General features: G+C 69.8%; 2 protein-coding genes across 2 annotated transcripts; both read left to right on the plus strand.

Annotated features, from left to right (window-relative positions):
* The first annotated feature begins 2,391 nt into the window (after nt 1-2,391).
* LOC126232331 (nuclease SbcCD subunit C-like) lies at nt 2,392-3,591 on the plus strand. Its single transcript, XM_049942609.1, has one exon. It carries the CDS (start codon nt 2,392-2,394, stop codon nt 3,589-3,591), a length of 1,200 nt encoding a protein of 399 aa, XP_049798566.1.
* A 2,418-nt stretch (nt 3,592-6,009) lies between these two features.
* LOC126232332 (nuclease SbcCD subunit C-like) lies at nt 6,010-8,911 on the plus strand. Its single transcript, XM_049942610.1, has 2 exons — nt 6,010-7,407; nt 7,454-8,911. The coding sequence occupies exons 1-2, from the start codon at nt 6,010-6,012 to the stop codon at nt 8,909-8,911; spliced, it is 2,856 nt and encodes a 951-aa protein (XP_049798567.1).
* Nucleotides 8,912-22,618: the final 13,707 nt, after the last annotated feature.

A 22,618-nucleotide genomic window follows, 5' to 3' on the forward strand; every position in this document is an offset into this window, starting at 1 on the left:
CGCAGAAGCGGCTGCGCAGAAACGGCTGCGCAGAAACGGCTGCGCAGAAACGGCTGCGCAGAAACGGCTGCGCAGAAACGGCTGCGCATAAACGGCTGCGCATAAACGGCTGCGCAGAAACGGCTGCGCAGAAACGGCTGCGCCGAAACGGCTGCGCCGAAACGGCTGCGCAGAAACGGCTGCGCAGAAACGGCTGCGCAGAAACAGCTAGGCAGGAACGGCTGCGCAGGAACGGCTGCGCAGGAACGGCTGCGCAGAAACGGCTGCGCAGAAGCGGCTGCGCAGAAACGGCTGCGCATGAACGGCTGCGCATGAACGGCTGCGCAGAAACGGCTGCGCAGAAACGGCTGCGCAGAAACGGCTGCGCAGGAACGGCTGCGCAGGAACGGCTGCGCAGGAACGGCTGCGCAGGAACGGCTGCGCAGGAACGGCTGCGCAGGAACGGCTGCGCAGGAACGGCTGCGCAGGAACGGCTGCGCAGAAGCGGCTGCGCAGAAGCGGCTGCGCAGAAGCGGCTGCGCAGAAACGGCTGCGCAGAAACGGCAGCGCAGAAACGGCTGCGCAGAAGCGGCTGCGCAGAAGCGGCTGCGCAGAAGCGGCTGCGCAGAAGCGGCTGCGCAGAAGCGGCTGCGCAGAAGCGGCTGCGCAGAAGCGGCTGCGCAGAAGCGGCTGCGCAGAAGCGGCTGCGCAGAAGCGGCTGCGCAGAAGCGGCTGCGCAGAAGCGGCTGCGCAGAAGCGGCTGCGCAGAAGCGGCTGCGCAGAAGCGGCTGCGCAGAAGCGACTGCGCAGAAGCGGCTGCGCAGAAGCGGCTGCGCAGAAGCGGCTGCGCAGAAACGGCTGCGCAGAAACGGCTGCGCATAAACGGCTGCGCATAAACGGCTGCGCAGAAACGGCTGCGCAGAAACGGCTGCGCAGAAACGGCTGCGCATGAACGGCTGCGCAGGAACGGCTGCGCAGGAACGGCTGCGCAGGAACGGATGCGCAGGAACGGCTGCGCAGGAACGGCTGCGCAGGAACGGCTGCGCAGGAACGGCTGCGCAGGAACGGCTGCGCAGAAACGGCTGCGCAGGAACGGCTGCGCAGGAACGGCTGCGCAGGAACGGCTGCGCAGGAACGGCTGCGCAGGAACGGCTGCGCAGGAACGGCTGCGCAGGAACGGCTGCGCAGGAACGGCTGCGCAGGAACGGCTGCGCAGTAACGGCTGCGCAGGAACGGCTGCGCAGGAACGGCTGCGCAGGAACGGCTGCGCAGGAACGGCTGCGCAGAAACGGCTGCGCAGAAACGGCTGCGCAGAAACGGCTGCGCAGAAGCGGCTGCGCAGAAGCGGCTGCGCAGAAGCGGCTGCGCAGAAGCGGCTGCGCAGAAGCGGCTGCGCAGAAGCGGCTGCGCAGAAGCGGCTGCGCAGAAGCGGCTGCGCAGAAGCGGCTGCGCAGAAGCGGCTGCGCATAAGCGGCTGCGCAGAAGCGGCTGCGCAGAAGCGGCTGCGCAGAAGCGGCTGCGCAGAAGCGGCTGCGCAGAAGCGGCTGCGCAGAAGCGGCTGCGCAGAAGCGGCTGCGCAGAAGCGGCTGCGCAGAAGCGACTGCGCAGAAGCGGCTGCGCAGAAGCGGCTGCGCAGAAGCGGCTGCGCAGAAGCGGCTGCGCAGAAACGGCTGCGCATAAACGGCTGCGCAGAAACGGCTGCGCAGAAACGGCTGCGCAGAAACGGCTGCGCATGAACGGCTGCGCAGGAACGGCTGCGCAGGAACAGATGCGCAGGAACAGATGCGCAGGAACGGCTGCGCAGGAACGGCTGCGCAGGAACGGCTGCGCAGGAACGGCTGCGCAGGAACGGCTGCGCAGGAACGGCTGCGCAGGAACGGCTGCGCAGGAACGGCTGCGCAGGAACGGCTGCGCAGGAACGGCTGCGCAGGAACGGCTGCGCAGGAACGGCTGCGCAGGAACGGCTGCGCAGGAACGGCTGCGCAGGAACGGCTGCGCAGGAACGGCTGCGCAGAAGCGGCTGCGCAGAAGCGGCTGCGCAGAAGCGGCTGCGCAGAAGCGGCTGCGCAGAAGCGGCTGCGCAGAAGCGGCTGCGCAGAAGCGGCTGCGCAGAAGCGGCTGCGCAGAAGCGGCTGCGCAGAAGCGGCTGCGCAGAAGCGGCTGCGCAGAAGCGGCTGCGCAGAAGCGGCTGCGCAGAAGCGGCTGCGCAGAAGCGGCTGCGCAGAAGCGGCTGCGCAGAAGCGGCTGCGCAGAAGCGGCTGCGCAGAAGCGGCTGCGCAGAAGCGGCTGCGCAGAAACGGCTGCGCAGAAACGGCTGCGCAGAAACGGCTGCGCATAAACGGCTGCGCAGAAACGGCTGCGCATGAACGGCTGCGCATGAACGGCTGCGCATGAACGGCTGCGCAGGAACAGATGCGCAGGAACGGCTGCGCAGGAACGGCTGCGCAGGAACGGCTGCGCAGGAACGGCTGCGCAGGAACGGCTGCGCAGAAACGGCTGCGCAGGAACGGCTGCGCAGGAACGGCTGCGCAGGAACGGCTGCGCAGGAACGGCTGCGCAGAAACGGCTGCGCAGAAACGGCTGCGCAGGAACGGCTGCGCAGGAACGGCTGCGCAGGAACGGCTGCGCAGGAACGGCTGCGCAGGAACGGCTGCGCAGGAACGGCTGCGCAGGAACGGCTGCGCAGGAACGGCTGCGCAGAAACGGCTGCGCAGTAACGGCTGCGCAGGAACGGCTGCGCAGGAACGGCTGCGCAGGAACGGCTGCGCAGGAACGGCTGCGCAGGAACGGCTGCGCAGAAGCGGCTGCGCAGAAGCGGCTGCGCAGAAGCGGCTGCGCAGAAGCGGCTGCGCAGAAGCGGCTGCGCAGAAGCGGCTGCGCAGAAGCGGCTGCGCAGAAGCGGCTGCGCAGAAGCGGCTGCGCAGTAGCGGCTGCGCAGAAGCGGCTGCGCAGAAGCGGCTGCGCAGGAACGGCTGCGCAGGAACGGCTGCGCAGGAACGGCTGCGCAGGAACGGCTGCGCAGGAACGGCTGCGCAGGAACGGCTGCGCAGGAACGGCTGCGCAGGAACGGCTGCGCAGGAACGGCTGCGCAGGAACGGCTGCGCAGGAACGGCTGCGCAGGAACGGCTGCGCAGGAACGGCTGCGCAGGAACGGCTGCGCAGGAACGGCTGCGCAGGAACGGCTGCGCAGGAACGGCTGCGCAGGAACGGCTGCGCAGAAGCGGCTGCGCAGAAGCGGCTGCGCAGAAGCGGCTGCGCAGAAGCGGCTGCGCAGAAGCGGCTGCGCAGAAGCGGCTGCGCAGAAGCGGCTGCGCAGAAGCGGCTGCGCAGAAGCGGCTGCGCAGAAGCGGCTGCGCAGAAGCGGCTGCGCAGAAGCGGCTGCGCAGAAGCGGCTGCGCAGAAGCGGCTGCGCAGAAGCGGCTGCGCAGAAGCGGCTGCGCAGAAGCGGCTGCGCAGAAGCGGCTGCGCAGAAGCGGCTGCGCAGAAGCGGCTGCGCAGAAGCGGCTGCGCAGAAGCGGCTGCGCAGAAGCGGCTGCGCAGAAACGGCTGCGCAGAAACGGCTGCGCAGAAACGGCTGCGCAGAAACGGCTGCGCATAAACGGCTGCGCATAAACGGCTGCGCAGAAACGGCTGCGCATGAACGGCTGCGCAGGAACGGCTGCGCAGGAACGGATGCGCAGGAACGGATGCGCAGGAACGGCTGCGCAGGAACGGCTGCGCAGGAACGGCTGCGCAGGAACGGCTGCGCAGGAACGGCTGCGCAGGAACGGCTGCGCAGAAACGGCTGCGCAGAAACGGCTGCGCAGGAACGGCTGCGCAGGAACGGCTGCGCAGGAACGGCTGCGCAGGAACGGCTGCGCAGGAACGGCTGCGCAGGAACGGCTGCGCAGGAACGGCTGCGCAGGAACGGCTGCGCAGAAACGGCTGCGCAGTAACGGCTGCGCAGGAACGGCTGCGCAGGAACGGCTGCGCAGGAACGGCTGCGCAGGAACGGCTGCGCAGGAACGGCTGCGCAGGAACGGCTGCGCAGGAACGGCTGCGCAGAAACGGCTGCGCAGAAACGGCTGCGCAGAAGCGGCTGCGCAGAAGCGGCTGCGCAGAAGCGGCTGCGCAGAAGCGGCTGCGCAGAAGCGGCTGCGCAGAAGCGGCTGCGCAGAAGCGGCTGCGCAGAAGCGGCTGCGCAGAAGCGGCTGCGCAGAAGCGGCTGCGCAGGAACAGCTGCGCAGAAGCGGCTGCGCAGGAACGGCTGCGCAGGAACGGCTGCGCAGGAACGGCTGCGCAGGAACGGCTGCGCAGGAACGGCTGCGCAGGAACGGCTGCGCAGGAACGGCTGCGCAGGAACGGCTGCGCAGGAACGGCTGCGCAGGAACGGCTTCGCAGGAACGGCTTCGCAGGAACGGCTGCGCAGGAACGGCTGCGCAGGAACGGCTGCGCAGGAACGGCTGCGCAGGAACGGCTGCGCAGGAACGGCTGCGCAGGAACGGCTGCGCAGGAACGGCTGCGCAGGAACGGCTGCGCAGGAACGGCTGCGCAGGAACGGCGGCGCAGAAGCGGCTGCGCAGAAGCGGCTGCGCAGAAGCGGCTGCGCAGAAGCGGCTGCGCAGAAGCGGCTGCGCAGAAGCGGCTGCGCAGAAGCGGCTGCGCAGAAGCGGCTGCGCAGAAGCGGCTGCGCAGAAGCGGCTGCGCAGAAGCGGCTGCGCAGAAGCGGCTGCGCAGAAGCGGCTGCGCAGAAGCGGCTGCGCAGAAGCGGCTGCGCAGAAGCGGCTGCGCAGAAGCGGCTGCGCAGAAGCGGCTGCGCAGAAGCGGCTGCGCAGAAGCGGCTGCGCAGAAGCGGCTGCGCAGAAGCGGCTGCGCAGAAGCGGCTGCGCAGAAGCGGCTGCGCAGAAGCGGCTGCGCAGAAGCGGCTGCGCAGAAGCGGCTGCGCAGAAGCGGCTGCGCAGAAGCGGCTGCGCAGAAGCGGCTGCGCAGAAGCGGCTGCGCAGAAACGGCTGCGCAGAAACGGCTGCGCAGAAACGGCTGCGCAGAAACGGCTGCGCAGAAACGGCTGCGCAGAAACGGCTGCGCAGAAACGGCTGCGCATGAACGGCTGCGCATGAACGGCTGCGCAGGAACGGATGCGCAGGAACGGCTGCGCAGGAACGGCTGCGCAGGAACGGCTGCGCAGGAACGGCTGCGCAGGAACGGCTGCGCAGAAACGGCTGCGCAGAAACGGCTGCGCAGAAACGGCTGCGCAGAAACGGCTGCGCAGGAACGGCTGCGCAGGAACGGCTGCGCAGGAACGGCTGCGCAGGAACGGCTGCGCAGAAACGGCTGCGCAGAAACGGCTGCGCAGTAACGGCTGCGCAGGAACGGCTGCGCAGGAACGGCTGCGCAGGAACGGCTGCGCAGGAACGGCTGCGCAGGAACGGCTGCGCAGAAGCGGCTGCGCAGAAGCGGCTGCGCAGAAGCGGCTGCGCAGAAGCGGCTGCGCAGAAGCGGCTGCGCAGAAGCGGCTGCGCAGAAGCGGCTGCGCCGAAGCGGCTGCGCCGAAGCGGCTGCGCCGAAGCGGCTGCGCCGAAGCGGCTGCGCCGAAGCGGCTGCGCAGAAGCGGCTGCGCAGAAGCGGCTGCGCAGAAGCGGCTGCGCAGAAGCGGCTGCGCAGAAGCGGCTGCGCAGAAGCGGCTGCGCAGAAGCGGCTGCGCAGAAGCGGCTGCGCAGAAGCGGCTGCGCAGAAGCGGCTGCGCAGAAGCGGCTGCGCAGAAGCGGCTGCGCAGAAGCGGCTGCGCAGAAGCGGCTGCGCAGAAGCGGCTGCGCAGAAGCGGCTGCGCATAAGCGGCTGCGCATAAGCGGCTGCGCATAAGCGGCTGCGCAGAAGCGGCTGCGCAGAAGCGGCTGCGCAGAAGCGGCTGCGCAGAAGCGGCTGCGCAGAAGCGGCTGCGCAGAAGCGGCTGCGCAGAAACGGCTGCGCAGAAACGGCTGCGCATAAACGGCTGCGCAGAAACGGCTGCGCAGAAACGGCTGCGCATAAACGGCTGCGCATAAACGGCTGCGCATGAACGGCTGCGCAGGAACGGCTGCGCATAAACGGCTGCGCAGGAACGGCTGCGCAGGAACGGCTGCGCAGGAACGGCTGCGCAGGAACGGCTGCGCAGGAACGGCTGCGCAGGAACGGCTGCGCAGGAACGGCTGCGCAGGAACGGCTGCGCAGGAACGGCTGCGCAGGAACGGCTGCGCAGTAACGGCTGCGCAGAAACGGCTGCGCAGAAACGGCTGCGCAGGAACGGCTGCGCAGGAACGGCTGCGCAGGAACGGCTGCGCAGGAACGGCTGCGCAGGAACGGCTGCGCAGGAACGGCTGCGCAGGAACGGCTGCGCAGCAACGGCTGCGCAGCAACGGCTGCGCAGCAACGGCTGCGCAGGAACGGCTGCGCAGGAACGGCTGCGCAGGAACGGCTGCGCAGGAACGGCTGCGCAGAAGCGGCTGCGCAGAAGCGGCTGCGCAGAAGCGGCTGCGCAGAAGCGGCTGCGCAGAAGCGGCTGCGCAGAAGCGGCTGCGCAGAAGCGGCTGCGCAGAAGCGGCTGCGCAGAAGCGGCTGCGCAGAAGCGGCTGCGCAGAAGCGGCTGCGCAGAAGCGGCTGCGCAGAAGCGGCTGCGCAGAAGCGGCTGCGCAGAAGCGGCTGCGCAGAAGCGGCTGCGCAGAAGCGGCTGCGCAGAAGCGGCTGCGCAGAAGCGGCTGCGCAGAAGCGGCTGCGCAGAAGCGGCTGCGCAGTAGCGGCTGCGCAGAAGCGGCTGCGCAGAAGCGGCTGCGCAGGAACGGCTGCGCAGGAACGGCTGCGCAGGAACGGCTGCGCAGGAACGGCTGCGCAGGAACGGCTGCGCAGGAACGGCTGCGCAGGAACGGCTGCGCAGGAACGGCTGCGCAGGAACGGCTGCGCAGGAACGGCTGCGCAGGAACGGCTGCGCAGGAACGGCTGCGCAGGAACGGCTGCGCAGGAACGGCTGCGCAGGAACGGCTGCGCAGGAACGGCTGCGCAGGAACGGCTGCGCAGGAACGGCTGCGCAGAAGCGGCTGCGCAGAAGCGGCTGCGCAGAAGCGGCTGCGCAGAAGCGGCTGCGCAGAAGCGGCTGCGCAGAAGCGGCTGCGCAGAAGCGGCTGCGCAGAAGCGGCTGCGCAGAAGCGGCTGCGCAGAAGCGGCTGCGCAGAAGCGGCTGCGCAGAAGCGGCTGCGCAGAAGCGGCTGCGCAGAAGCGGCTGCGCAGAAGCGGCTGCGCAGAAGCGGCTGCGCAGAAGCGGCTGCGCAGAAGCGGCTGCGCAGAAGCGGCTGCGCAGAAGCGGCTGCGCAGAAGCGGCTGCGCAGAAGCGGCTGCGCAGAAGCGGCTGCGCAGAAACGGCTGCGCAGAAACGGCTGCGCAGAAACGGCTGCGCAGAAACGGCTGCGCATAAACGGCTGCGCATAAACGGCTGCGCAGAAACGGCTGCGCATGAACGGCTGCGCAGGAACGGCTGCGCAGGAACGGATGCGCAGGAACGGATGCGCAGGAACGGCTGCGCAGGAACGGCTGCGCAGGAACGGCTGCGCAGGAACGGCTGCGCAGGAACGGCTGCGCAGGAACGGCTGCGCAGAAACGGCTGCGCAGAAACGGCTGCGCAGGAACGGCTGCGCAGGAACGGCTGCGCAGGAACGGCTGCGCAGGAACGGCTGCGCAGGAACGGCTGCGCAGGAACGGCTGCGCAGGAACGGCTGCGCAGGAACGGCTGCGCAGAAACGGCTGCGCAGTAACGGCTGCGCAGGAACGGCTGCGCAGGAACGGCTGCGCAGGAACGGCTGCGCAGGAACGGCTGCGCAGGAACGGCTGCGCAGGAACGGCTGCGCAGGAACGGCTGCGCAGGAACGGCTGCGCAGAAACGGCTGCGCAGAAACGGCTGCGCAGAAGCGGCTGCGCAGAAGCGGCTGCGCAGAAGCGGCTGCGCAGAAGCGGCTGCGCAGAAGCGGCTGCGCAGAAGCGGCTGCGCAGAAGCGGCTGCGCAGAAGCGGCTGCGCAGAAGCGGCTGCGCAGAAGCGGCTGCGCAGGAACAGCTGCGCAGAAGCGGCTGCGCAGGAACGGCTGCGCAGGAACGGCTGCGCAGGAACGGCTGCGCAGGAACGGCTGCGCAGGAACGGCTGCGCAGGAACGGCTGCGCAGGAACGGCTGCGCAGGAACGGCTGCGCAGGAACGGCTGCGCAGGAACGGCTTCGCAGGAACGGCTTCGCAGGAACGGCTGCGCAGGAACGGCTGCGCAGGAACGGCTGCGCAGGAACGGCTGCGCAGGAACGGCTGCGCAGGAACGGCTGCGCAGGAACGGCTGCGCAGGAACGGCTGCGCAGGAACGGCTGCGCAGGAACGGCTGCGCAGGAACGGCGGCGCAGAAGCGGCTGCGCAGAAGCGGCTGCGCAGAAGCGGCTGCGCAGAAGCGGCTGCGCAGAAGCGGCTGCGCAGAAGCGGCTGCGCAGAAGCGGCTGCGCAGAAGCGGCTGCGCAGAAGCGGCTGCGCAGAAGCGGCTGCGCAGAAGCGGCTGCGCAGAAGCGGCTGCGCAGAAGCGGCTGCGCAGAAGCGGCTGCGCAGAAGCGGCTGCGCAGAAGCGGCTGCGCAGAAGCGGCTGCGCAGAAGCGGCTGCGCAGAAGCGGCTGCGCAGAAGCGGCTGCGCAGAAGCGGCTGCGCAGAAGCGGCTGCGCAGAAGCGGCTGCGCAGAAGCGGCTGCGCAGAAGCGGCTGCGCAGAAGCGGCTGCGCAGAAGCGGCTGCGCAGAAGCGGCTGCGCAGAAGCGGCTGCGCAGAAGCGGCTGCGCAGAAGCGGCTGCGCAGAAACGGCTGCGCAGAAACGGCTGCGCAGAAACGGCTGCGCAGAAACGGCTGCGCAGAAACGGCTGCGCAGAAACGGCTGCGCAGAAACGGCTGCGCATGAACGGCTGCGCATGAACGGCTGCGCAGGAACGGATGCGCAGGAACGGCTGCGCAGGAACGGCTGCGCAGGAACGGCTGCGCAGGAACGGCTGCGCAGGAACGGCTGCGCAGAAACGGCTGCGCAGAAACGGCTGCGCAGAAACGGCTGCGCAGAAACGGCTGCGCAGGAACGGCTGCGCAGGAACGGCTGCGCAGGAACGGCTGCGCAGGAACGGCTGCGCAGAAACGGCTGCGCAGAAACGGCTGCGCAGTAACGGCTGCGCAGGAACGGCTGCGCAGGAACGGCTGCGCAGGAACGGCTGCGCAGGAACGGCTGCGCAGGAACGGCTGCGCAGAAGCGGCTGCGCAGAAGCGGCTGCGCAGAAGCGGCTGCGCAGAAGCGGCTGCGCAGAAGCGGCTGCGCAGAAGCGGCTGCGCAGAAGCGGCTGCGCCGAAGCGGCTGCGCCGAAGCGGCTGCGCCGAAGCGGCTGCGCCGAAGCGGCTGCGCCGAAGCGGCTGCGCCGAAGCGGCTGCGCAGAAGCGGCTGCGCAGAAGCGGCTGCGCAGAAGCGGCTGCGCAGAAGCGGCTGCGCAGAAGCGGCTGCGCAGAAGCGGCTGCGCAGAAGCGGCTGCGCAGAAGCGGCTGCGCAGAAGCGGCTGCGCAGAAGCGGCTGCGCAGAAGCGGCTGCGCAGAAGCGGCTGCGCAGAAGCGGCTGCGCAGAAGCGGCTGCGCAGAAGCGGCTGCGCAGAAGCGGCTGCGCATAAGCGGCTGCGCATAAGCGGCTGCGCATAAGCGGCTGCGCAGAAGCGGCTGCGCAGAAGCGGCTGCGCAGAAGCGGCTGCGCAGAAGCGGCTGCGCAGAAGCGGCTGCGCAGAAGCGGCTGCGCAGAAACGGCTGCGCAGAAACGGCTGCGCATAAACGGCTGCGCAGAAACGGCTGCGCAGAAACGGCTGCGCATAAACGGCTGCGCATAAACGGCTGCGCATGAACGGCTGCGCAGGAACGGCTGCGCATAAACGGCTGCGCAGGAACGGCTGCGCAGGAACGGCTGCGCAGGAACGGCTGCGCAGGAACGGCTGCGCAGGAACGGCTGCGCAGGAACGGCTGCGCAGGAACGGCTGCGCAGGAACGGCTGCGCAGGAACGGCTGCGCAGGAACGGCTGCGCAGTAACGGCTGCGCAGAAACGGCTGCGCAGAAACGGCTGCGCAGGAACGGCTGCGCAGGAACGGCTGCGCAGGAACGGCTGCGCAGGAACGGCTGCGCAGGAACGGCTGCGCAGGAACGGCTGCGCAGGAACGGCTGCGCAGCAACGGCTGCGCAGCAACGGCTGCGCAGCAACGGCTGCGCAGGAACGGCTGCGCAGGAACGGCTGCGCAGGAACGGCTGCGCAGGAACGGCTGCGCAGAAGCGGCTGCGCAGAAGCGGCTGCGCAGAAGCGGCTGCGCAGAAGCGGCTGCGCAGAAGCGGCTGCGCAGAAGCGGCTGCGCAGAAGCGGCTGCGCAGAAGCGGCTGCGCAGAAGCGGCTGCGCAGAAGCGGCTGCGCAGAAGCGGCTGCGCAGAAGCGGCTGCGCAGAAGCGGCTGCGCAGAAGCGGCTGCGCAGAAGCGGCTGCGCAGAAGCGGCTGCGCAGAAGCGGCTGCGCAGAAGCGGCTGCGCAGAAGCGGCTGCGCAGAAGCGGCTGCGCAGAAGCGGCTGCGCAGAAGCGGCTGCGCAGAAGCGGCTGCGCAGAAGCGGCTGCGCAGAAGCGGCTGCGCAGAAGCGGCTGCGCAGAAGCGGCTGCGCAGAAGCGGCTGCGCATAAACGGCTGCGCATAAACGGCTGCGCAGGAACGGCTGCGCAGGAACGGCTGCGCAGGAACGGCTGCGCAGGAACGGCTGCGCAGGAACGGCTGCGCAGGAACGGCTGCGCAGGAACGGCTGCGCAGGAACGGCTGCGCAGGAACGGCTGCGCAGGAACGGCTGCGCAGGAACGGCTGCGCAGGAACGGCTGCGCAGGAACGGCTGCGCAGGAACGGCTGCGCAGTAACGGCTGCGCAGGAACGGCTGCGCAGGAACGGCTGCGCAGGAACGGCTGCGCAGGAACGGCTGCGCAGTAACGGCTGCGCAGGAACGGCTGCGCAGGAACGGCTGCGCAGGAACGGCTGCGCAGAAACGGCTGCGCAGAAACGGCTGCGCAGAAGCGGGTGCGCAGAAGCGGGTGCGCAGAAGCGGGTGCGCAGAAGCGGGTGCGCAGAATCGGGTGCGCAGAATCGGGTGCGCAGAATCGGGTGCGCAGAATCGGGTGCGCAGAATCGGGTGCGCAGAAGCGGGTGCGCAGAAGCGGGTGCGCAGAAGCGGGTGCGCAGAAGCGGGTGCGCAGAAGCGGGTGCGCAGAAGCGGGTGCGCAGAAGCGGGTGCGCAGAAGCGGGTGCGCAGAAGCGGGTGCGCAGAAGCGGCTGCGCAGAAGCGGCTGCGCAGAAACGGCTGCGCAGAAACGGCTGCGCAGAAACGGCTGCGCAGAAACGGCTGCGCAGAAACGGCTGCGCAGAAACGGCTGCGCATAAACGGCTGCGCATAAACGGCTGCGCATAAACGGCTGCGCATAAACGGCTGCGCAGAAACGGCTGCGCAGAAACGGCTGCGCCGAAACGGCTGCGCAGAAACGGCTGCGCAGAAACGGCTGCGCAGAAACGGCTGCGCAGGAACGGCTGCGCAGGAACGGCTGCGCAGGAACGGCTGCGCAGGAACGGCTGCGCAGGAACGGCTGCGCAGGAACGGCTGCGCAGGAACGGCTGCGCAGGAACGGCTGCGCAGGAACGGCTGCGCAGGAACGGCAGCGCAGAAGCGGCTGCGCAGAAGCGGCTGCGCAGAAACGGCTGCGCAGAAACGGCAGCGCAGAAACGGCTGCGCAGAAGCGGCTGCGCAGAAACGGCTGCGCAGAAACGGCTGCGCAGAAGCGGCTGCGCAGAAGCGGCTGCGCAGAAGCGGCTGCGCAGAAGCGGCTGCGCAGAAGCGGCTGCGCAGAAGCGGCTGCGCAGGAACGGCTGCGCAGGAACGGCTGCGCAGGAACGGCTGCGCAGGAACGGCTTCGCAGAAACGGCTGCGCAGAAGCGGCTGCGCAGAAACGGCTGCGCAGAAACGGCTGCGCAGAAGCGGCTGCGCAGAAACGGCTGCGCAGAAACGGCTGCGCATAAACGGCTGCGCATAAACGGCTGCGCAGAAGCGGCTGCGCAGAAGCGGCTGCGCATGAACGGCTGCGCATGAACGGCTGCGCAGAAACGGCTGCGCAGAAACGGCTGCGCAGGAACGGCTGCGCAGGAACGGCTGCGCAGGAACGGCTGCGCAGGAACGGCTGCGCAGGAACGGCTGCGCAGGAACGGCTGCGCAGGAACGGCTGCGCAGGAACGGCTGCGCAGGAACGGCTGCGCAGGAACGGCTGCGCAGAAGCGGCTGCGCAGAAGCGGCTGCGCAGAAACGGCTGCGCAGAAACGGCAGCGCAGAAACGGCTGCGCAGAAGCGGCTGCGCAGAAACGGCTGCGCAGAAACGGCTGCGCAGAAGCGGCTGCGCAGAAGCGGCTGCGCAGAAGCGGCTGCGCAGAAGCGGCTGCGCAGAAGCGGCTGCGCAGAAGCGGCTGCGCAGAAGCGGCTGCGCAGAAACGGCTGCGCAGGAACGGCTGCGCAGGAACGGCTGAGCAGGAACGGCTTCGCAGAAACGGCTGCGCAGAAGCGGCTGCGCAGAAACGGCTGCGCAGAAACGGCTGCGCAGAAGCGGCTGCGCAGAAGCGGCTGCGCAGAAGCGGCTGCGCAGAAGCGGCTGCGCAGAGGCGGCTGCGCAGAGGCGGCTGCGCAGAAGCGGCTGCGCGGAAGCGGCTGCGCGGAAGCGGCTGCGCGGAAGCGGCTGCGCGGAAGCGGCTGCGCGGAAACGGCTGCGCGGAAACGGCTGCGCGGAAACGTCTGCGCGGAAACGGCTGCGCGGAAACGGCTGCGCATAAACGGCTGCGCATAAACGGCTGCGCATAAACGGCTGCGCAGGAACGGCTGCGCAGGAACGGCTGCGCAGGAACGGCTGCGCAGGAACGGCTGCGCAGGAACGGCTGCGCAGGAACGGCTGCGCAGGAACGGCTGCGCAGGAACGGCTGCGCAGGAACGGCTGCGCAGGAACGGCTGCGCAGGAACGGCTGCGCAGGAACGGCTGCGCAGGAACGGCTGCGCAGGAACGGCTGCGCAGGAACGGCTGCGCAGGAACGGCTGCGCAGGAACGGCTGCGCAGGAACGGCTGCGCAGGAACGGCTGCGCAGGAACGGCTGCGCAGGAACGGCTGCGCAGGAACGGCTGCGCAGGAACGGCTGCGCAGGAACGGCTGCGCAGGAACGGCTGCGCAGGAACGGCTGCGCAGGAACGGCTGCGCAGGAACGGCTGCGCAGGAACGGCTGCGCAGGAACGGCTGCGCAGAAACGGCTGCGCAGAAACGGCTGCGCAGTAACGGCTGCGCAGAAACGGCTGCGCAGAAACGGCTGCGCAGGAACGGCTGCGCAGGAACGGCTGCGCAGGAACGGCTGCGCAGGAACGGCTGCGCAGAAACGGCTGCGCAGGAGCGGCTGCGCAGGAGCGGCTGCGCAGGAGCGGCTGCGCAGGAGCGGCTGCGCAGGAGCGGCTGCGCAGGAGCGGCTGCGCAGAAACGGCTGCGCAGGAGCGGCTGCGCCGGAGCGGCTGCGCAGGAGCGGCTGCGCAGGAGCGGCTGCGCAGGAGCGGCTGCGCAGAAGCGGCTGCGCAGAAGCGGCTGCGCAGAAGCGGCTGCGCAGAAGCGGCTGCGCAGAAGCGGCTGCGCAGAAGCGGCTGCGCAGAAGCGGCTGCGCAGAAGCGGCTGCGCAGAAGCGGCTGCGCAGAAGCGGCTGCGCAGAAGCGGCTGCGCAGGAACGGCTGCGCAGGAACGGCTGCGCAGGAACGGCTGCGCAGAAACGGCTGCGCAGAAACGGCTGCGCAGAAACGGCTGCGCAGGAACGGCTGCGCAGGAACGGCTGCGCAGGAACGGCTGCGCAGGAACGGCTGCGCAGGAACGGCTGCGCAGGAACGGCTGCGCAGTAACGGCTGCGCAGGAACGGCTGCGCAGGAACGGCTGCGCAGGAACGGCTGCGCAGGAACGGCTGCGCAGGAACGGCTGCGCAGAAGCGGCTGCGCAGAAGCGGCTGCGCAGAAGCGGCTGCGCAGAAGCGGCTGCGCAGAAGCGGCTGCGCAGAAGCGGCTGCGCAGAAGCGGCTGCGCAGAAGCGGCTGCGCAGAAGCGGCTGCGCAGAAGCGGCTGCGCAGAAGCGGCTGCGCAGAAGCGGCTGCGCAGAAGCGGCTGCGCAGAAGCGGCTGCGCAGAAGCGGCTGCGCAGAAGCGGCTGCGCAGAAGCGGCTGCGCAGAAGCGGCTGCGCAGAAGCGGCTGCGCAGAAGCGGCTGCGCAGAAGCGGCTGCGCAGAAGCGGCTGCGCAGAAGCGGCTGCGCAGAAGCGGCTGCGCAGAAGCGGCTGCGCATAAGCGGCTGCGCATAAGCGGCTGCGCATAAGCGGCTGCGCATAAGCGGCTGCGCATAAGCGGCTGCGCAGAAGCGGCTGCGCAGAAGCGGCTGCGCAGAAGCGGCTGCGCAGAAGCGGCTGCGCAGAAGCGGCTGCGCAGAAGCGGCTGCGCAGAAACGGATGCGCAGAAACGGCTGCGCAGAAACGGCTGCGCAGAAACGGCTGCGCAGAAACGGCTGCGCAGAAACGGCTGCGCATAAACGGCTGCGCATAAACGGCTGCGCATAAACGGCTGCGCAGGAACGGCTGCGCAGGAACGGCTGCGCAGGAACGGCTGCGCAGGAACGGCTGCGCAGGAACGGCTGCGCAGGAACGGCTGCGCAGGAACGGCTGCGCAGGAACGGCTGCGCAGGAACGGCTGCGCAGGAACGGCTGCGCACGAACGGCTGCGCAGGAACGGCTGCGCAGGAACGGCTGCGCAGGAACGGCTGCGCAGGAACGGCTGCGCAGGAACGGCTGCGCAGGAACTGCTGCGCAGGAACGGCTGCGCAGGAACGGCTGCGCAGGAACGGCTGCGCAGGAACGGCTGCGCAGTAACGGCTGCGCAGTAACGGCTGCGCAGTAACGGCTGCGCAGGAACGGCTGCGCAGGAACGGCTGCGCAGGAACGGCTGCGCAGGAACGGCTGCGCAGAAGCGGCTGCGCAGAAGCGGCTGCGCAGAAGCGGCTGCGCAGAAGCGGCTGCGCAGAAGCGGCTGCGCAGAAGCGGCTGCGCCGAAGCGGCTGCGCCGAAGCGGCTGCGCAGAAGCGGCTGCGCAGAAGCGGCTGCGCAGAAGCGGCTGCGCAGAAGCGGCTGCGCAGAAGCGGCTGCGCAGAAGCGGCTGCGCAGAAGCGGCTGCGCAGAAGCGGCTGCGCAGAAGCGGCTGCGCAGAAGCGGCTGCGCAGAAGCGGCTGCGCAGAAGCGGCTGCGCAGAAGCGGCTGCGCAGAAGCGGCTGCGCAGAAGCGGCTGCGCAGAAGCGGCTGCGCAGAAGCGGCTGCGCAGAAGCGGCTGCGCAGAAGCGGCTGCGCAGAAGCGGCTGCGCAGAAGCGGCTGCGCAGAAGCGGCTGCGCAGAAGCGGCTGCGCATAAGCGGCTGCGCATAAGCGGCTGCGCATAAGCGGCTGCGCATAAGCGGCTGCGCATAAGCGGCTGCGCAGAAGCGGCTGCGCAGAAGCGGCTGCGCAGAAGCGGCTGCGCAGAAGCGGCTGCGCAGAAACGGCTGCGCAGAAACGGCTGCGCATAAACGGCTGCGCAGGAACGGCTGCGCAGGAACGGCTGCGCAGGAACGGCTGCGCAGGAACGGCTGCGCAGGAACGGCTGCGCAGGAACGGCTGCGCAGGAACGGCTGCGCAGGAACGGCTGCGCAGGAACGGCTGCGCAGGAACGGCTGCGCACGAACGGCTGCGCAGGAACGGCTGCGCAGGAACGGCTGCGCAGGAACGGCTGCGCAGGAACGGCTGCGCAGGAACTGCTGCGCAGGAACGGCTGCGCAGTAACGGCTGCGCAGTAACGGCTGCGCAGTAACGGCTGCGCAGTAACGGCTGCGCAGGAACGGCTGCGCAGGAACGGCTGCGCAGGAACGGCTGCGCAGGAACGGCTGCGCAGAAGCGGCTGCGCAGAAGCGGCTGCGCAGAAGCGGCTGCGCAGAAGCGGCTGCGCAGAAGCGGCTGCGCAGAAGCGGCTGCGCAGAAGCGGCTGCGCAGAAGCGGCTGCGCAGAAGCGGCTGCGCAGAAGCGGCTGCGCAGAAGCGGCTGCGCAGAAGCGGCTGCGCAGAAGCGGCTGCGCAGAAGCGGCTGCGCAGAAGCGGCTGCGCAGAAGCGGCTGCGCAGAAGCGGCTGCGCAGAAGCGGCTGCGCAGAAGCGGCTGCGCAGAAGCGGCTGCGCAGAAGCGGCTGCGCAGAAGCGGCTGCGCAGAAGCGGCTGCGCAGAAGCGGCTGCGCAGAAGCGGCTGCGCAGAAGCGGCTGCGCAGAAGCGGCTGCGCAGAAGCGGCTGCGCAGAAGCGGCTGCGCAGAAACGGCTAGGCAGAAACGGCTGCGCAGAAACGGCTGCGCAGAAACGGCTGCGCAGAAACGGCTGCGCAGAAACGGCTGCGCAGAAACGGCTGCGCAGAAACGGCTGCGCATAAACGGCTGCGCATAAACGGCTGCGCAGGAACGGCTGCGCAGGAACGGCTGCGCAGGAACGGCTGCGCAGGAACGGCTGCGCAGGAACGGCTGCGCAGGAACGGCTGCTCAGGAAGGCTGCGCACGAACGGCTGCGCAGGAACGGCTGCGCAGGAACGGCTGCGCAGGAACGGCTGCGCAGGAACGGCTGCGCAGGAACGGCTGCGCAGGAACGGCTGCGCAGGAACTGCTGCGCAGGAACGGCTGCGCAGGAACGGCTGCGCAGGAACGGCTGCGCAGGAACGGCTGCGCAGGAACGGCTGCGCAGGAACGGCTGCGCAGTAACGGCTGCGCAGTAACGGCTGCGCAGTAACGGCTGCGCAGGAACGGCTGCGCAGGAACGGCTGCGCAGAAGCGGCTGCGCAGAAGCGGCTGCGCAGAAGCGGCTGCGCAGAAGCGGCTGCGCAGAAGCGGCTGCGCAGAAGCGGCTGCGCAGAAGCGGCTGCGCCGGAGCGGCTGCGCCGGAGCGGCTGCGCCGGAGCGGCTGCGCCGGAGCGGCTGCGCCGGAGCGGCTGCGCCGGAGCGGCTGCGCCGGAGCGGCTGCGCCGGAGCGGCTGCGCCGGAGCGGCTGCGCCGGAGCGGCTGCGCCGGAGCGGCTGCGCCGGAGCGGCTGCGCCGGAGCGGCTGCGCAGAAGCGGCTGCGCAGAAGCGGCTGCGCAGAAGCGGCTGCGCAGAAGCGGCTGCGCAGAAGCGGCTGCGCAGAAGCGGCTGCGCAGAAGCGGCTGCGCAGAAGCGGCTGCGCAGAAGCGGCTGCGCAGAAGCGGCTGCGCAGAAGCGGCTGCGCAGAAGCGGCTGCGCAGAAGCGGCTGCGCAGAAGCGGCTGCGCAGAAACGGCTAGGCAGAAACGGCTGCGCAGAAACGGCTGCGCAGAAACGGCTGCGCAGAAACGGCTGCGCATAAACGGCTGCGCATAAACGGCTGCGCATAAACGGCTGCGCAGGAACGGCTGCGCAGGAACGGCTGCGCAGGAACGGCTGCGCAGGAACGGCTGCGCAGGAACGGCTGCGCAGGAACGGCTGCGCAGGAACGGCTGCGCAGGAACGGCTGCGCAGGAACGGCTGCGCAGGAACGGCTGCGCAGGAACGGCTGCGCAGGAACGGCTGCGCAGGAACGGCTGCGCAGTAACGGCTGCGCAGTAACGGCTGCGCAGTAACGGCTGCGCAGTAACGGCTGCGCAGTAACGGCTGCGCAGTAACGGCTGCGCAGTAACGGCTGCGCAGGAACGGCTGCGCAGGAACGGCTGCGCAGAAGCGGCTGCGCAGAAGCGGCTGCGCAGAAGCGGCTGCGCAGAAGCGGCTGCGCAGAAGCGGCTGCGCAGAAGCGGCTGCGCAGAAGCGGCTGCGCAGAAGCGGCTGCGCCGAAGCGGCTGCGCAGAAGCGGCTGCGCAGAAGCGGCTGCGCAGAAGCGGCTGCGCAGAAGCGGCTGCGCAGAAGCGGCTGCGCAGAAGCGGCTGCGCAGAAGCGGCTGCGCAGAAGCGGCTGCGCAGAAGCGGCTGCGCAGAAGCGGCTGCGCAGAAGCGGCTGCGCAGAAGCGGCTGCGCAGAAGCGGCTGCGCAGAAGCGGCTGCGCAGAAGCGGCTGCGCAGAAGCGGCTGCGCAGAAGCGGCTGCGCAGAAGCGGCTGCGCAGAAGCGGCTGCGCAGAAGCGGCTGCGCAGAAGCGGCTGCGCAGAAGCGGCTGCGCAGAAGCGGCTGCGCAGAAGCGGCTGCGCAGAAGCGGCTGCGCAGAAACGGCTGCGCAGCAACGGCTGCGCAGCAACGGCTGCGCAGAAACGGCTAGGCAGAAACGGCTGCGCAGAAACGGCTGCGCATAAACGGCTGCGCAGAAACGGCTGCGCAGAAACGGCTGCGCATAAACGGCTGCGCATAAACGGCTGCGCATGAACGGCTGCGCAGGAACGGCTGCGCAGGAACGGCTGCGCAGGAACGGCTGCGCAGGAACGGCTGCGCAGGAACGGCTGCGCAGGAACGGCTGCGCAGGAACGGCTGCGCAGGAACGGCTGCGCAGGAACGGCTGCGCAGGAACGGCTGCGCAGGAACGGCTGCGCAGGAACGGCTGCGCAGGAACGGCTGCTCAGTAACGGCTGCGCAGTAACGGCTGCCCAGGAACGGCTGCGCAGGAACGGCTGCGCAGGAACGGCTGCGCAGGAACGGCTGCGCAGGAACGGCTGCGCAGGAACGGCTGCGCAGAAGCGGCTGCGCAGAAGCGGCTGCGCAGAAGCGGCTGCGCAGAAGCGGCTGCGCAGAAGCGGCTGCGCAGAAGCGGCTGCGCAGAAGCGGCTGCGCAGAAGCGGCTGCGCAGAAGCGGCTGCGCCGAAGCGGCTGCGCCGAAGCGGCTGCGCCGAAGCGGCTGCGCCGAAGCGGCTGCGCCGAAGCGGCTGCGCCGAAGCGGCTGCGCCGAAGCGGCTGCGCCGAAGCGGCTGCGCCGAAGCGGCTGCGCAGAAGCGGCTGCGCAGAAGCGGCTGCGCAGAAGCGGCTGCGCAGAAGCGGCTGCGCAGAAGCGGCTGCGCAGAAGCGGCTGCGCAGAAGCGGCTGCGCAGAAGCGGCTGCGCAGAAGCGGCTGCGCAGAAGCGGCTGCGCAGAAGCGGCTGCGCAGAAGCGGCTGCGCAGAAGCGGCTGCGCAGAAGCGGCTGCGCAGAAGCGGCTGCGCAGAAGCGGCTGCGCAGAAGCGGCTGCGCAGAAGCGGCTGCGCAGAAGCGGCTGCGCAGAAGCGGCTGCGCAGAAGCGGCTGCGCAGAAGCGGCTGCGCAGAAGCGGCTGCGCAGAAGCGGCTGCGCAGAAGCGGCTGCGCAGAAGCGGCTGCGCAGAAGCGGCTGCGCAGAAACGGCTGCGCATAAACGGCTGCGCATAAACGGCTGCGCATAAACGGCTGCGCATAAACGGCTGCGCAGAAGCGGCTGCGCAGAAGCGGCTGCGCAGAAGCGGCTGCGCAGAAGCGGCTGCGCAGAAGCGGCTGCGCAGGAAAAGCTGCGCAGAAGCGGCTGCGCAGAAGCGGCTGCGCAGGAACAGCTGCGCAGGAACGGCTGCGCAGGAACGGCTGCGCAGGAACGGCTGCGCAGGAACGGCTGCGCAGGAACGGCTGCGCAGGAACGGCTGCGCAGGAACGGCTGCGCAGGAACGGCTGCGCAGGAACGGCTGCGCAGAAACGGCTGCGCAGTAACGGCTGCGCAGGAACGGCTGCGCAGGAACGGCTGCGCAGGAACGGCTGCGCAGGAACGGCTGCGCAGGAACGGCTGCGCAGGAACGGCTGCGCAGGAACGGCTGCGCAGGAACGGCTGCGCAGGAACGGCTGCGCAGGAACGGCTGCGCAGGAACGGCTGCGCAGGAACGGCTGCGCAGGAACGGCTGCGCAGGAACGGCTGCGCAGAAGCGGCTGCGCAGAAGCGGCTGCGCAGAAGCGGCTGCGCAGAAGCGGCTGCGCAGAAGCGGCTGCGCAGAAGCGGCTGCGCAGAAGCGGCTGCGCAGAAGCGGCTGCGCAGAAGCGGCTGCGCAGAAGCGGCTGCGCAGAAGCGGCTGCGCAGAAGCGGCTGCGCAGAAGCGGCTGCGCAGAAGCGGCTGCGCAGAAGCGGCTGCGCAGAAGCGGCTGCGCAGAAGCGGCTGCGCAGAAGCGGCTGCGCAGAAGCGGCTGCGCAGAAGCGGCTGCGCAGAAGCGGCTGCGCAGAAGCGGCTGCGCAGAAGCGGCTGCGCAGAAGCGGCTGCGCAGAAGCGGCTGCGCAGAAGCGGCTGCGCAGAAGCGGCTGCGCAGAAACGGCTGCGCAGAAACGGCTGCGCAGAAACGGCTGCGCAGAAACGGCTGCGCAGAAACGGCTGCGCAGAAACGGCTGCGCAGAAGCGGCTGCGCAGAAACGGCTGCGCATAAACGGCTGCGCATAAACGGCTGCGCAGAAACGGCTGCGCAGAAACGGCTGCGCAGAAACGGCTGCGCATGAACGGCTGCGCAGGAACGGCTGCGCAGGAACGGCTGCGCAGGAACGGCTGCGCAGGAACGGCTGCGCAGGAACGGCTGCGCAGGAACGGCTGCGCAGGAACGGCTGCGCAGGAACGGCTGCGCAGGAACGGCTGCGCAGGAACGGCTGCGCAGAAACGGCTGCGCAGAAACGGCTGCGCAGGAACGGCTGCGCAGGAACGGCTGCGCAGGAACGGCTGCGCAGGAACGGCTGCGCAGGAACGGCTGCGCAGGAACGGCTGCGCAGGAACGGCTGCGCAGGAACGGCTGCGCAGGAACGGCTGCGCAGAAACGGCTGCGCAGAAACGGCTGCGCAGTAACGGCTGCGCAGGAACGGCTGCGCAGGAACGGCTGCGCAGGAACGGCTGCGCAGGAACGGCTGCGCAGGAACGGCTGCGCAGGAACGGCTGCGCAGAAACGGCTGCGCAGAAACGGCTTCGCAGAAACGGCTGCGCAGAAGCGGCTGCGCAGAAGCGGCTGCGCAGAAGCGGCTGCGCAGAAGCGGCTGCGCAGAAGCGGCTGCGCAGAAGCGGCTGCGCAGAAGCGGCTGCGCAGAAGCGGCTGCGCAGAAGCGGCTGCGCAGAAGCGGCTGCGCAGAAGCGGCTGCGCAGAAGCGGCTGCGCAGAAGCGGCTGCGCAGAAGCGGCTGCGCTGAAGCGGCTGCGCGGAAGCGGCTGCGCGGAAACGGCTGCGCGGAAACGGCTGCGCGGAAACGGCTGCGCGGAAACGGCTGCGCGGAAACGGCTAGGCAGAAACGGCTGCGCAGAAACGGCTGCGCAGAAACGGCTGCGCATAAACGGCTGCGCATAAACGGCTGCGCATAAACGGCTGCGCAGAAGCGGCTGCGCAGAAGCGGCTGCGCAGAAGCGGCTGCGCAGGAACAGCTGCGCAGGAACAGCTGCGCAGGAACAGCTGCGCAGGAACAGCTGCGCAGGAACAGCTGCGCAGGAACAGCTGCGCAGGAACAGCTGCGCAGGAACAGCTGCGCAGGAACAGCTGCGCAGGAACAGCTGCGCAGGAACAGCTGCGCAGGAACAGCTGCGCAGGAACAGCTGCGCAGGAACAGCTGCGCAGGAACAGCTGCGCAGGAACAGCTGCGCAGGAACAGCTGCGCAGGAACAGCTGCGCAGGAACAGCTGCGCAGGAACAGCTGCGCAGGAACAGCTGCGCAGGAGCAGCTGCGCAGAAGCAGCTGCGCAGGAACAGCTGCGCAGGAACAGCTGCGCAGGAACAGCTGCGCAGGAACAGCTGCGCAGGAACAGCTGCGCAGGAACAGCTGCGCAGGAACAGCTGCGCAGGAACAGCTGCGCAGGAACAGCTGCGCAGGAACAGCTGCGCAGGAAGAGCTGCGCAGGAACGGCTGCGCAGGAACGGCTGCGCAGGAACGGCTGCGCAGGAACGGCTGCGCAGGAACGGCTGCGCAGAAACGGCTGCGCAGAAACGGCTGCGCAGGAACGGCTGCGCAGGAACGGCTGCGCAGGAACGGCTGCGCAGGAACGGCTGCGCAGGAACGGCTTCGCAGGAACGGCTGCGCAGGAACGGCTGCGCAGGAACGGCTGCGCAGGAACGGCTGCGCAGGAACGGCTGCGCAGGAACGGCTGCGCAGGAACGGCTGCGCAGGAACGGCTGCGCAGGAACGGCTGCGCAGAAACGGCTGCGCAGAAACGGCTGCGCAGTAACGGCTGCGCAGAAACGGCTGCGCAGGAACGGCTGCGCAGGAACGGCTGCGCAGAAACGGCTGCGCAGAAGCGGCTGCGCAGAAGCGGCTGCGCAGAAGCGGCTGCGCAGAAGCGGCTGCGCAGAAGCGGCTGCGCAGAAGCGGCTGCGCAGAAGCGGCTGCGCAGAAGCGGCTGCGCAGAAGCGGCTGCGCAGAAGCGGCTGCGCAGAAGCGGCTGCGCAGAAGCGGCTGCGCAGAAGCGGCTGCGCAGAAGCGGCTGCGCAGAAGCGGCTGCGCAGAAGCGGCTGCGCAGAAGCGGCTGCGCAGAAGCGGCTGCGCAGAAGCGGCTGCGCAGAAGCGGCTGCGCAGAAGCGGCTGCGCAGAAGCGGCTGCGCAGAAGCGGCTGCGCAGAAGCGGCTGCGCAGAAGCGGCTGCGCAGAAGCGGCTGCGCAGAAGCGGCTGCGCAGAAGC

The sequence above is a fragment of the Schistocerca nitens genome, unplaced genomic scaffold (genome assembly GCF_023898315.1).
Source record: "Schistocerca nitens isolate TAMUIC-IGC-003100 unplaced genomic scaffold, iqSchNite1.1 HiC_scaffold_468, whole genome shotgun sequence".
In the NCBI taxonomy this organism is placed as follows: domain Eukaryota; kingdom Metazoa; phylum Arthropoda; class Insecta; order Orthoptera; family Acrididae; genus Schistocerca; species Schistocerca nitens.

Excerpts from the sequence above, each read along its gene's own strand:
- LOC126232331 (XM_049942609.1), top strand. The coding sequence starts at position 2,392 with ATGCGCAGGAACGGCTGCGCAGGAACGGCTGCGCAGGAACGGCTGCGC.
- LOC126232332 (XM_049942610.1), top strand. The coding sequence starts at position 6,010 with ATGAACGGCTGCGCAGGAACGGCTGCGCATAAACGGCTGCGCAGGAAC. Across the intron at positions 7,408-7,453 it reads GGCTGCGCATAAACGGCTGC|GAACGGCTGCGCAGGAACGG; the intron begins GCATAAACGGCT and ends ACGGCTGCGCAG.